At 45.1% G+C, this 15,445-nt stretch overlaps 1 protein-coding gene across 4 annotated transcripts in view; it reads left to right on the forward strand.

Annotated features, from left to right (window-relative positions):
* Positions 1-15,445, forward strand: part of ERICH1 (glutamate rich 1) — a 141,866-nt gene that overhangs the window by 27,494 nt on the left and 98,927 nt on the right. For all 4 annotated transcript variants that reach the window (XM_069235826.1, XM_069235824.1, XM_069235828.1 and 1 more), the window contains exon 3: positions 4,281-4,412. In XM_069235826.1, coding sequence (XP_069091927.1) covers positions 4,281-4,412 — 132 coding nt within the window. The remainder of the gene's footprint in view (positions 1-4,280; positions 4,413-15,445) is intronic.

The raw sequence follows: 15,445 nt of genomic DNA on the forward strand, positions 1-15,445 counted from the left end.
TGGGGAGAAAGCAATTAAAATAGAGGGAGATAGCCTCTGCAGTGGCAGTAATATACAGCTCAAATAGAACACTACTCACAGATCTCAGGTCTGTTACAAAGGAATTTACCGCCTGTTATTCTATTTTCTACTCCTCAGAACTCCGAGCAATACCAGAGGCGAAGATGATTTTCTCAAAACTCTGCTGCCATCCCTCTAGTCTGAACTGGAACAAGACATCTCAGTCGAGAAGATGCCTTCTGGCAAACCCTGGGAGATGACGGCTTTCCTGTCGACTTCTGTAGCTCTACAGGAAAGATGTCGCCCCACCCCCCATACTGACGAGTCTTCTGGGAAGCTGCTGAAACAGGCAAGCTCAATTCAGAATTCAACAAAGCTTATATGTAATGCTTATCTGGAAGCCTGTTAGAGACCCTCCCACTGCACTGATTATAGCTCAATCTCCCCTTTAAATTGTGATGTTAAAATCTGGCTAAAGTTCTTGCAAACAGTGATTCCTCTTATCATCCATAAAGCCAAGTTGGATTTGTCCCAGGTATATCTTCCAGGAATCATCTGCAGATTCTATTGCGTGTTTTGGTAGATTAGAGATGATCCATATGAAGCAATGCTCCTCTCCGTCAATGCAGAGAAAGTCTTCAATCAGGTGGAGTGGGGCTGCCTCTTGCACACCAGGTCCAGAATGGGTTTCGGCCAGAGGTTCTTGAAGATGGTACAGATTCTTTATCACCCTGCATCAGAACAAGTAAAGTGCAGCAGCTTCCTCCCAGGCCCTATAGAGCTGGGCAAGGGAACCCGATAGGCTGTTCCCTCTCGGAACTATTGTTCCTCACAGCCTTTGGCGATGTCTATCATGAAGCACCCAGAGATCGTTGGGAGTCAGACATCATCTGGAGAAATGAAACTTGTGGTCCATGCTGATGACATCCTGCTTACTCTTTTCTGTCTGGTCACGTATTTGACAGCATTGATGTCTCTAATCACCGCATTCTCTACCATTTCTGGATGTTCCATAAATTGCTCGAAGAGTGAAACCATGACACGAATCACTACTGCAGCCTCATTAAACAGTTTTCCCTTCAAATGGATCCCCTGCAAAATGAAATATCTGGGAAGCCTTATACGTAGTACCATTCTTCACATGGTGCACAATAACCTAGCTGCATTAATTGACCCAATGCAACAAGACTTCACAAAATGGCAGTACTAACAACTCTTGTTGTGGGGCTAAATTTGAATTATCTATAGGACAGAGGCTCCCAGCTGCAGTTATGTCTTCGGCCTGCTGCCACATTCCATCTCATGTTCCTTATTGCATTCTGTTGACGCACAGATCAAATCATATACTTGAAGGGGTTAATAGGCCCAGATTGACCATGGCAACGCTGTTTGCAGACACAGCCTCAGGAGGGCTGCGATTTCCAAAGATCAAGCACTATTACATTGCCCATTGATTGTTACACTTAGCATATCATTTCCGAGGCGACATGGAATCTCCACACTGGAGAGAGGCATCTGCAGAAGTGTTCAAAGGGATTGCAGGTACTCTACAGCGGACACATGGAATCCGCTGACCCTTCCAGCCAGTAACGGTGTGTGGTCCATTCATCGCAAGCTTAAACAGAACAGCTTCTTACATTTTGGGTAGCCTCTGGCTTCATGCAGACTTAAAAATAGGCAATGTTTCCTTCATCTGTTCAAAATGGACTGCTAAAGACAGCCACACAATTCAATAAATCATACCAGAAGGAAAAGTGAGACTTAACAATAAATTAAAAGCTCTGCCTGACGGCATACCACTCACCTATACGTGAATGCCTCGTGAAGTAGGCCTCCTTTAGTCTCACCCTGAGGTGCAGCTGTTTTGCCCTCACCAAAAAACCTAGTGAGAGGAAGACTGGGTGCCTTTACTCTCTACCCATGACCGTGGCTTACATGAAGCACAGTTAAAGCTGGGCTGCTTCAAAGGCTGCGCCAATGGCACTGGCCCACTACAAAGCTCTGTAAAGCGGGGTTAGCCATGTTGGCAAATTGTTGTAGGTGTGGGCAGCGGGGGATGATAATGCTCTCATCCTGTGGTCATGCCCACTACTTAATGTATTCTAGATTGCAATCTAGGAGATGCCCAGTCTCTCCGCTTTGTGCACCATCAGACCATTCGTTAAATTGGCACTCCTACATGACACTGACGAGGCAGTTGATATTAACCGCGATACTAAATGTTGACTTGCAGAAATGGAAATCTTTACTTTGCTGGCCATAACGGATTGTGGTGAGGCATTTGCAATGATGGTCTTCTTTCAGATACCAATCTACAAATCTAATCACCCCTTTCTTGAATCTTATGATTTATTACTGCATATACCCCAAAGGGGACTCCATGTCAAAATCCCTCTGCTGGACATCTTTACACCAATTACATTGAGAAACAATGGCTTCTTCCGTCAGTTCTGATGGATGAGCCATGAGTGAATACCTTTTGTGTGCCATCCAGAGAGCCAGATGATCAGATTCCCACGCGTGGGAGTAATCTGTGGTGATCTGAACAGGATAATGAGCAAATATGTCAGCTTGGACCTGACCTAGTTTTAGTGTACACTATTTTATTTCATGTTTTGTCATTATCCTCTTATTGTATATTATCTAGATACTCTTGCTATATGTTCGATTGTTCTTGAGTACAGTATGTTCCAGTTATCTGCATGAGTTTTAGAAGGTATTCCTCCTGCACATAGTGATTTGCATAATCTTCTTTTGGTTTCACCACTTTCGGGTCTTCTTGGATTCAGAAAAGCTGACTTATGTGAAATAGTATCCTGGACACCAGGTTGGCTAATGTGAGGTTAATAGATTGTGTCATTATTTAATTTGTTGAAAACTATGTAATAAAAATTATATAGACAAAAACAAATGTTGAAGGAAACCACATGGTCATTTGCTAAGCATAGAAAATGCAAAATCAGATGCCCTTCTTTAGATTAATATCAGGATTCACCCAGAATATTCTCTGTTGCAGCAGGGGTGTGTGGTAGAAGAGCGATGGTGCTGTTTGCTCTCCCATTGTTTTGGCAAATTGAACATCTAGAGATAATTTGGCCTTCAAAGCCTGTCATGCTCCGTCTAGGTGTCTCCATACTTTTTGATGGAAGTTCTGTATGTGCCAAAACATGTGAGCAGATGTTTCCACATCTGTGATACTGTACAGCGGTGATTCTTAACCTTTTTGTGAGTTCTTTGGACATCTCCAATGAATCACTGCTAGAAATTGGGGACCTCTATCTGAGCACTTCTACAATGTGAACCTCAAAATAATAAACAACCATACAGAAACGAGTAGACATCAAACAGAGACACAAATTATGAAATGTTGTATTTAATTCACAAACAACAAAATGTGAAAATGTACATTTTAATGGAAAGGTTGTAGCATTTAGTTTTTTTTCTAACAGACAAAGCGAAATGCTAGATTCTAGCATATGTTTGTCTTTTTTGGTTTTTATGCTTGCTCTCTTTGTCAGCGCATACCTCTACTTCTTCCATTGAGGCCACCAACCGTCCATAGTAGATTCCGCTGCTCCCAGGAATAATAATACCAACGTATTTTATTTTGCTTCTAATTTAAAATTCCTTCACCTTCGCAGAGTATTTTAAAACTTATGATTCTGCTTTTTATATTAGTATTTTATTAATTCAATTAATTTTATTAATCTGCTGATATCATTTAATTTTCTAAACTATTGCAGATCCCCAAGTATTTCCACAGGTCATGATGCTGTAGTTGTTTGAGAGGGACATCAAAGCAGAACTGAATAAAAAATAGTTTTTAACGTTTCAGTAGTGGATGGAAGTAGGTCATGCCAAAGCTTACATAACAAAGTAATGAGATAAAGGCAGTACACTCATACACGATTAACCAGAAAACCACACTTTGAATGATATATGAATGGTTTACGAATATAATGATTTGTGTACTGATTCGCATATGAAGGAGGTTTGTACTAAGCACCCTTCTAATAAACAGTCGATAGCATATGTCAACTTTTGCTGCACTGAAAAGGTTTTGTTTTCTGTATAAAAATAACCGTGATGGGCAGTAAACCATAACATCCTTGTATTAAAAATACTTCTCTTTGCGTTATATTCAACTTGTTCAGGAAGGTTCTTTGAGAAGACCAGGACCCCGCCAGCATTTTTATGTATTAGTGGTATTATAAAATAATGGGATTTTTGATACTCAATTGAAATAATGCTTTAATTCATGCAGTGTGTATATTTTGCAGGTTTAGAAATACATGCTTCATGTCAACAGAAAAGTTACACTGCAGGTCTTCCTCCTGCTGACTTTCCAACGGGTCCTCCAGTAGACAACACAGCTACTGAATCAGAAAATATTGATAGTGATGAAACTGACAGTAAGTGGTTAAACTATTTTTCTATTACAATTTATTACAAACTGTAAGAGTTCCCTGTGTTCTTTGCCTGTCACCTGGAGCATGGCCCAAACGTTTTATAATTTTATTTAACTGATTTCGGCATGATGCTTGTCAGAACAGAAATTACACAATATATTATTGCTATAAAATTATTTAAAATAGATATATGGACCCCAAATCCTAACTACTCATAACAAGCACATAATTCTAAAAACGTAACATGAATAGTAAAACTTCATTCATTAAAATGTAATTCCCAACTTCAGTAGGGCTTGCCATCTTGAAATAGGCATCACTTTCGCCTGCATGACTGGGGAATTTTTGTATTTTTAACTTCAATATTCCTACCGCTGCCATGGATTAATCCAGAGAATCTGCTGGTATCAGGGCTTGGTAGTAAAACCTACCGTGGGAACTTTTTCATGAGTTTGATGGCAATAAGGGTTTACTCTGCTCAGTTTGGACGAATCAGAGCCATTTAAAACTGGTTTCCTAGGACTTAATGTTACTATTAGATCAAAAATAGATTGCCAGGTACATCCCTTTAGGAGCCATCTCTCAGTGTAGTGAAGTTGAGCTTGCTCAGGGAGGTGTTAAAGGGTCAGAGACTCAGATATCAATGAACATCAGATAGCAATCAGAGAGTCACTATCCAGCTAGTACTACAGTTTGAAAAAAAAAATAGATAAAAATACTTTAACACATGCTTTGAAATTGCTGCAAATAATAAACAAAGGGCATTTCTTGTATAATATTAGGATTAGTAACCATGGTGATTTCAGGACAGTCTGTAATGGCAGATGTTTTTGGCCCTTGACCTGTGGAGGAAGGTGAGGGTGGAGGAGATTACCTTAGTGGGTTTAGTGGACCAGCTAGTGCGGTTGAGTTCACTCAAAGTTCATCATGTGTCCCCTTCGTAGACATGTAGTTGTCCCACCCTTACTGCTTTGCAATGTCATTGTACGTTTCTGTCCTTGGTGTAGCAATAGTAGAGTTCATCCGCAGGCAGTGGCTGCTGGGGAGAGGGTGAGGGATGCATGACCCTGCCTGGTGGTTATCATCCGCAGCCCACAAAGCAAAGCGTTGTCAGTCCTGATGCCAGTCCACCAGTTTGTTATTGCTCAGCAAAAAGAGGTCTAGCGCACACACACACTACAGTGAAAAGTACCAGCACCAGTCAAGAGGAGACTGCAACGAGGGTTGTGGTGTTTGCAGTCACTATGATCCTGTGTCTGCAATTCAACCCTCGGCTCAGTCACAAAACCCGCTACCCAAACAATTTTAGTGCACACCCCACCTTCTAGTATGGAGCACCCTGGCTGATAAGGTCTCCTCTGCTGATTTCAATTTCTTCTTAGTCTAGTATTTATTTTGTATTTCAACTGTGGATGGCAGTTGCTAGCCTCCTACGATCAGAAACGTTTTGGCATTAGAAGCTCAGACAAGAGCTCACACCCAGGTGAGTTCCATGGGTCCCTCTCTTGTGCTATGTGGATGTGCTGGGGTCCCCCAGACCTCACTTCTCTCCTTGCATCACAAGAGTGCCTTCAATTCCCACAGCCCCGTCTCCTTCAGAGTTGCATCTTCTTCAAAAGGGTCTCTCCTGAAAAGTTAGTCAACCGTCTTCCTGAAAGCAGGGTTCAGACAGCCTCTGTCATCAAATATATTGCGTTATTCCAGGTTACTGAACCTGACCAGGGAAGATAGCAACATATACCCCAAACCCTGTTACTCTAAGGGATTGCCTGAGAGAAAACACAGGCCCCCCCTATAACTTGTGAGAGAAGTGTATAAAGCAGGCAAAACATATTTCTCTCTAGGGAATTAAGGACATTTTTGTCACCTGCTTGTTGCCTTTATATGTCTTGATTTAGAATATCTTTATATAAATTATTATTCATCACAAAAACATTGCTGCGTAGTGCAAGGAGAGCTGCATTTTCTTTTTCTAAGCAGATATAGGTTCTAGTGTGGTGCATGACATGGAAAAGTAGCAACGCATTACCATTCACTAGAAATGATTGTCAGGGATTGCTCTTCAACCTTTGAATCCATCCTTATGCCAGTAACAGGTTTTGTAATCTCAGAATAACACACAACTCAAGGCAGTGCATCATTGTTTGGGAAGTCATGTTTTTGTGGGTGTTTAGCTTGTCTACTTCAGTCTTTTTGTAACTTGAGAGATTTATAATCATCGTCTCCACACATTGTAACTATAACCTGTTAATTTTTTTTTGCAGTTGATATATAGTATCCTTTATATTTCACAGTAACATGGTATTCATGTTTATATGTAATGGCTTGCTTTTCCCATTAATTACCAAGCCAGTTGAAACGTAAACCCACTGTGCACGTGACAACATTTCCTGTCAGTAACTTGTTTTCCAGTGCAGATATTCAGAGTAAGCAAGTAATGGAAACCCAGCAAGTACGTCGCTAACGTAGTGAGTGGTATGGGCAGAAGACTTTGGGGCTGACTATGAGTTTGGCGGTCCAACCACCAACGGGCTGGTGGAGCAGTCCGCCGTATTCTGAGTTTGGCAGTTGATCAAATAGAAGACCGCCAGCGGACCCCCACCACCACCAGGCAGCACAGACCGCTGCGGTTCCCTGGAAGCATTGACTGGCCTGCGGTGACCATGTTTCCACCTGACCTATTAGGAGGTTGCACACCGCCAATGTGATTGTGGCAGTTCAACTACCACGTATCAGAAGGCAGAAACGGACAGTGTAAAGGGAGACACTCACCTGCATACAGCCATACTCGTCCGGAGCCCCCATGGAGCCATTCCCAAATGTTATGTCTCTGCTCCTGTTCACCGAAAGACAAAAGATTTAACATTGACGTGGACGACAGCAACCGTAAGTACAAACACCTACATGTATCATTGACAAAAAAACTTGTATCACCAGCAAACACATCATGGTTGGGGGGGGGGGGGGTGCCATGGGCAGCAGCTACACTTGACATTCAACACACACGCATATACTCCAACACAGACACCCACACAGACACAATACGCACACTTCTGCCAGCACACACACAGACTGCATGGCAACACTACACATATACGCACGGCTACACAGCACAGGCTCTGAGACACAGAAGGCCACACAACATTCACACACACATCAACAACTGCACAACTACTGCATATATACAGAAACATTCAGCAAACTTGCACCCTACACTGGCCAGGGAACCACCAAACAAGCTTGCTACTGACAAACAAGAAACACAATGCCATATACAATATACACAGAGACAAAAGACACAAAGTGCACCACCACAACAAAACCTGCACAAGTGGTATAGGAGAACCAGGACCATACATGGAAGGGGGCTGCACTCACGTTGAACAGGGCCACAGATGACCTGCACACTGGAATTGACACCAATTGGGTCTCAGGGACAAGCAATACAAATACCAACTGTCATGCACAGTTACACAATGGGGAAGGGCAAGGCAATAAACCACACCCAATTCACATTCCAGGGGACATACCCCTACACCTACCAACTGCGAGGGACACACACATAAATGGACACATGCACACCAAATGCAAAACAAAATAGCACAACGCAACACACACCATGTCTGCATTGACAAAACAGAACACACACAATACATGTAGACAATAGCCATATCAGGGGGACAAGTCCTACCATACATACCCATATTGCACAACACAAAAAAACACATACCAAAACAAACGCAACACAATGCCATGACACCAGCATTGCAGCTACACACACACATACCCATCACACAACACACATGCCCTTCTCTTGGAAGACAACAGCACAGACACAAACTCACATACTGCAAAAAAACACCACATGGAGCAGCAAGCAGCCCAAATGCACAGAACTACAGGCACAAAACGACTGTCATTCAGGAACAACAGAAAGCTAGGGAAGGAAATGAAGGACAAAGGTGTATTCAATAATATACCAACAACAGGTTGGCTTTATTAATAAATGATGTCTGGAAACCAAAGGCCATAGGCCAGCCCAAAAAACTGTACTGGCCAAAAAGCTCCTGCTCAACTCCCGACTGCCTTGTAACTTCCACAGGTAGAGTAATCAAGGGGGCAGGGATGATTTTGTAGTGGTGGGTGGCGGGAGCGTTTGAGAAGGGGTTGGGCTTGGGAGGAGAGGAGAGGAGAGGGTTGGGTTGGGTTTGGGCTTGGGAGGGACAAGCCTTCTGTGGAGGGATGGCCTTCGTGGCAGGGGAGGGCACACCAGGATGGTCATCAGATAGGGGTTGGGATTTGGAGGTTGAGGGAGTGGGTATCTGACGTGTATGTGTGAATGTCTTGGGTGCATGTTTGTGGGAGGTGTGCTTGTGTGAGGTGGTTGTCTGGTGGGTGAGGGCGTTTGTGTTTTGGGCTGAGGGGGATTGTGGGGATGGCGTGGTGGGGGGAGCTGTGGTGGGGGGGATGGGTGTCTCTTGGGGTGGTGACGGCAGGTATGGTGGATGTGCTGCATCTAGTTATGTCTGGGGTTGTGGTGTCCGCAAGTGTGGTGACTGGAGTGGATGTTTGAGGGTCTGCTGGGGTGGTGTCTGCGGGTAGGATGGGTGTGGTGGCTGTATCAGTGACTGCTGTGGTGGTGTCTGTAGGTGTACCAGATGTTGTGTGTGTAATGCTGGGGATGGGCGGGTGTCAGGGCAAGGCTGTGTCAGCAGGTGGATGTGGTCTGAGTGTGTGCTAGTGTGTCTTGTGGTGCTTGTGCTTGTGTGTCTGTTGAGGTGGATGCACGCAAGTCTGTCTGTGTGCTTTGGGTGGGTCGGAGAAGGGGGGATTTGGACTGGGAAGAGGAAGGTGGAGGGGGGGGCGGAAGACAAGGGGTCAAGGGACAAGGGCTGCCATCAGTGTGGAGGTCAGAGCCTGAAAACATCTCTGTAAGCAAGCCATTGCACTATGAATGCCCTCCAGGAACGCATTTCTCTGTTGGATTTGGGTTGCCAGTCCCTGGATGGCATTCACAATGGCGGACTAACCCTCAGAGATTGACATAGGTCAATAGCCGCCTCTCTGAGGGCAGCAGGGGCAATGGGGGCTGGGGAAGAGATGCCTGCGGCAAACGAGACGCCCACTCTCTTGGGTGAGCGGGCATGGCCAACAGGGTGGGGGGCAACCAGGAGGTAGATAATAGAACTGGTGGTGACGGGCAAAGATGATACTGAGGTGGTCCCCAGTGGTTCCGCCACCACTAGGCATTGACCACTGGAGGAGGAATCCGATAATGATGATTAATGTTTAGTCTCCCCGTGACACTATCCTCGTCCCCGGGCCACTGGGTCCATCTGTGTCAGTGGTGCCATGACTGGAGGTCCTGTGGCCTGATGCTTTCCCACTCGGCGTAGCCCCGTCTTCTTCGCCTGCCGGTACTGATGCTGCCAAACGAAAGTGAAGTAAGGTCATGACATGGACATGAACACACTTCAATATCAACTCTGAGAGGCACAACATACCATTATGTCAAGTTGCCCCCCCCCCCCCCCGGCATGAAGTGTCAGCAAAGCACCATCATGTGCCAAAACCAAACCATGCATGCCATCTGGAACTACAAAGGTAACGCATGAGAAAACCTGGTCTCAGACAACTACAGTAGTATGGATGAAGTCTAGCTACCACACTAACCATAACACAACTAGGTAACCACTACACCACAAACCTGTGCCACATACAGCACATCCCTGTGAACCAGTAGCCAACATAGGGATCTCATTGTAAGGTAGCCAACATTTGGATCTCATTGTAAGGTACCCTACCAATTACACAGACACAAGCCTATGCATGCATCCACCTTGCACTGATTTAATGTATCAACAATAAGAGATGCTGTTACGGAAATGCAAACAAGACTGGTACAAAAATGCCATACCTGGATTAGGAGACATGGAAACATCCCCGTCACTATGGACACATCCAAACAATGTTCAGTCCTACTAGTGACGCCTGCCCAAAATGAGTCCAGAAGGTAGTAGCAAGGCCACTCGGACCTGCCCCACACGTGGCGTTGCAAGAAACAACAATGAAGTCAGGTCCTAAAGATCATGAAGAGATGTCTCCTGAATACGCACAAGAATGATCCTGTAAGGCACGAACAGCCCCTACCAAGGTCTCACACTCATTTCCATGTTTACTTCTGAGAGTGTTTGCAGTAGACAACTGTACTGTGCAGGAATGAGGGACACAACTCTTGCAACCACTAACTGCAGGACACCAAATTGTTGTATATTAAAAAGCTACATCACCACCCACATCTCAGACATGGCAAGTATGGCATCTGTCTGTGGATGAATGCCTCAGCCCAAACAGAAGTGATGCAAACATCACTGCAAGGCAATCCCTGATGCATCCCAAAAGTCAGTGCACAATTCCCAAACAACACGCAGGTGCTGTGCACCTACAACCAACATTAAACATCAAGGGTACAAATGGTCATGAAGTGGATCCACACCCTGGCCTTACCTGTCATGTTCATTGTGGCTACCTCAGATATACATGACAAATTACAAGGTATGAGTCATAAATCTATCTGTCTGACGACATATGATGATGACACAGTCCCGTCTAGGCCATCAAAGTAAATGGACGACCATTGCAGAGATGCCTTTAAGGCAACAGGACACCATGGACATATTTGTTAGAGATTCTAGACATCATCCCATCTGCATAGCTTGCACATGCCTACATCTAATGCATAGTCATGTATCCTAGTGGGAATGGAGCACATGCAGGCAACTGGAATGTTGTCTACACTGCTGATCACCAATGACAATGCACATTCCCCACTTACTAAGGGAAAGGGGCATGTTACAGCTGCCAAAATTTTACCATGTAAATCATGTCACTATGATGGGCACCTATGCATCAGAGACTGCTGTGAGGCACCAGCACCCAACATACAATGGAAAATACTTTGACATGGGTTGCAGATGTCAATCTACACATATCCCCAGAAACATGGCAGTGGACAGTAAGCCACATCCTACCTACCTTTGGACTGTGACATTTGGGAGGCGTGATCTGTTGGTGAAAACTAATACCCAGCAGAGTAGGTAAAGCAGAAGATTTGTACTTTAAACACAGTCATGTGCTCTCTGCTGTGCAATGGGACTGAGGGTGCCCCACAGTTTAGTCCTAGGTCCCAGCTCCCAAAGGTTGAGCGCACCAGTTGAAAACACATGGTCCATCTACACCAATGTGAATCCAGATGAACTGTGCCACATGACACATCCTACATTGTCAGGGGGAGCAATCTGTCCCTCACTCAATCACCTGGCAAAGGGTCCGGCATGAATTGGAATTTTACTCACCACCTTGTGGCTGCTGTGCTGTCCTCAAACACCCATCCAACTCCGGGTTGGCAACCGCCAAAATTCGAGCCATTTCGGGGTCATGGTCTGACGGACACCCCATCCTCATTGGGAGGACAACCCCAGCTGGGCCTCTGACATCTTCGGGGTCCAGCGTCTCGGGTACTCCCACCTCTTCTGACAGGGGGTGCTCTGCCGGCTGTGGACTCCTATAGCCCACACGTTCTTGGCGATGGCTCTTCAAAGCCCCTTCTTCTGATGGGTGTTGACCTGCGTGTATGCAAAGGACAGGACAGCACATTATGTCCACAAGTCCAATACAAAATGGTTGAGTCGCATATAGGTCAGTGTACCAAGTTAATTGCATCCTGACTTTTTCATCTTGTCCACCTGTGGCATATAGCAGTCTTTGGACACGGGGACCTGACTACAAACACACCCCAATAGGGTGACACCCTCCCCCCAGCCCAGGCTCTGCACTGACCAGGTAGGCCAACTGTGACTTTTATGGGGCATCAGCTAGCTACATTACATTGACCAGGAACACAATAGAACACATCACACAAAGTGGCAAGTGACATGTTCACCAACCAGCAAAGAATATGCACACACATCCACCAACTATGAATGTCCGCCACTGCCGACAGTCCCTACAGGTCACAGCCAGCCTAAATACAGACCCATTGTGCTTGTGCCACAATGAAGGGAGTGACATGTTGAGCGCACAGAGTCAAGTCTGTCAATGTGTGGACACTTGCAGATACAGATGCAGGCACCTGCTACTCCATGGGGGGTAGAGAGGGAGGCTCTGTGTGTCACATCAACATTACAATACACACTTCAACATGTGTGTTCACGAAACCTAGAGTACCTTAAGCAAAACCTGGCCTTGCATTGTACATGTCCAGCTTTATGCCCAAACCACAGAGTCCAATATCATGGTAAATCAGTTCCCAATACACTGTTTGCAGATGTGCAATTTCCAAAGTGCATTGAGCGCAGAGAGTTGGATAAGAGGGACAACAGGGCCATGGGACCAAGGGACCTGTCAAGGCTACGTGACACACAATGCCAGAGTAGAAAAGAGCACATCATTCACAGATCATCAGCCTGTCCCCAATGCAGTTCCCATATTAATCAGTTGACTGAGGCTCAGTAAGCTGCATATTGTCAGTGAGGCATGATTTAGCAACATTGCATGCTGTGCATGGGTACAGGCTATGGGCACACTGTCACACTTGCATTGCAAGAGGGAATCAATACCAGACCAGATTTCGACTTTTGCTGTGAGTAACAATAGACAGGCCTCAGTCTCTGCAGGCTGAGCAGACAGACCCACTCAAAACACCATACTTGATAAATCACATGCATCACAGTCTCTTGTATCTGACAGCCAATTGCATTTGGTCCATTATGTACAGACCTCAGGGGCATTGTGAGTCATTTGTGGCTGCAGAATAACAGTATAACAAGGCCAGATGTGGCCAGTGATCACTGTGCAAACACAGAAAGAGCTCAAATAGTGACCAGCTGACATCCACAACATGCATCCACACCTCCTGCTGTCCTGCATTCACGTTACCACCAATGATACACATTTTATGGCAAGAGTTGCCTGGGGATGACTGTCATGACACTTCACTTAGTCATGTGTATCAAACACAATATGGGTCAGAGAACACACAATACACACTCAGCACATTGTCACAGGACTCCGAACCTGTCACTTGACATAGATACATGCCCATGGGTGAAACAATTATTGCACACTGTCAGCCCCTACAGGGCTTTCAGAACACACTCTGACAAACTGGGCCTAACCCTAGGCTGACTAAGGCTAAGATTAGTAGAGGTACAGAGAAAATTGTGCACTTGGGGCACTTGGCTGCACATCTGGTGCACCATAGAGCTGTCCAAACAGAGGTAGGACCTCATCCAACAGCTTCTTAAGTTCTTATGGCGAGAAGGCAGGGGCTCTATCACCTGTTGGACGTGGCATGATTGCTTCCAGAGGTGGTACACAGCAGCTCAGGCAGTGAAGGTCTTGCTTGCAGCAGTATCAGGAATCGAGTGAAGGATTCATCTGAAGATGGTGGTTACGTCCGTGACCTTCACTGCCAGCGGACACCGCCATTGGGCCAAGACCGCCATAGGCAGCAATGTTATCCAATGGGAGGAGAAGGATCAGACAATCTCCTGTGTACCGTCCACAGCAGCATTGTAGGCCATGGAGGACAGACACGTCATCCAGATTTACCACCTAGATAGGCAGACATTCGTGTATCTTTGTCGTCAGTTGAAGTCAGATCTTATGCCAGCCATCCGTCATTCAAATAGCATACCACCAATTGCACAAGTAATGTCAGTGTTGTACTTCCTGGCCACAGGGTCCTTTCATGATACAGTGGGCGTAACTGCGGGGATGTCCCAGCCTATGTTCAGTCTGATCTTGAAGGATTTTCTCTCAGCAGTGTTAAAAACCCTGGACAGCTACATCCGCTTTCCTCAATGTGAGGATTTTGACCACGTCAAGGCAGAGTTTTATGGTTTGGCACACATCCCAGGTGTTGTTGGAGCCATTGATGATACCCATGTGGCCTTGGTTCCACTCCATGGCAATGAACAGATCTATCGGAACAGTAAGAACTAGCATTTCATCAATGTCCAAGTAGTTTGTTTGGTAGACCTCTTCATTTCCCATGTCTGTGTTTGGTAGCCGGGTTCAGTCCATGATGCCTTCATCATGCGGAACAGCGCGTTTTCACAACTGATGACATGACTGTACCCAGAGAGGGCCTGGCTGGCTGCTAAGTAACATATGTCATGTTTTTGTATGCTATGTCTGCTGCCAGTGAATCTTTGGAGTCATGGTAGCACACGTTACATTCTCTTAAAGGGGATTCTGCATACCCAAACCGTCCCTGGTTGTTGACACTGTTGTGTAGCCATTTTAGTTTTAGCTCCATGCACGTTATTTTAACACACCAGGCCGCTGTGCCCTTTAACCTAGATATATTTTATTCAGCCTCATCTTATTATTGTTACAATAACCATTTTTACAGTCTTGTTTTATTTTCGTTTATCTAACTGTTTTTGCCTAGGCCAGCACTTCTTCCAAGGCTACAGCACGGTACATTGCTGGTGAACGTGGTAGGAGATTAGTCTCCAACATTCGTAGAAAATACACATCCTTATGTAGGGACGTTTTCTCAGAACATCAGCTGTGTTATTATAAAAACACTTCCTTGTCCCTTACACGCTAGAGGGAGATTTCAGCCAGGGAACCACAACTGTATTCTGAATGCCGAATGCTTCACTACAGATGTTAACGCAGACCGCAGGCCTTTGCTCAGGTATAGGGGTTGATGTCTTCCCAGGGGAACCGGAAGGACAGACATAGAGCTTAACATGCTGTGCTCTATCCTAGCTTAGGTAGGAATTAGTCCACTGATGGTAGTGACAATATGATAGCGTTGTTTTTATGCTTCACTCTCCTGGTCACAATTCTAATGCTGTCATGTTGTGTCGTCCTGGTTATTGCAGCTCACGCTTTGCTATCTAAGATGCAGTCATTTTATTAAACTCATTATTGAAACATATATTGTATCTGTATGTCATTTATATATGAGACTGAACTGTATATAAGAGAACCAGATGAGACCTGAGTGATCACGACTTCCC

The sequence above is a fragment of the Pleurodeles waltl genome, chromosome 5, assembly GCF_031143425.1.
Source record: "Pleurodeles waltl isolate 20211129_DDA chromosome 5, aPleWal1.hap1.20221129, whole genome shotgun sequence".
Lineage (NCBI taxonomy): Eukaryota > Metazoa > Chordata > Amphibia > Caudata > Salamandridae > Pleurodeles > Pleurodeles waltl.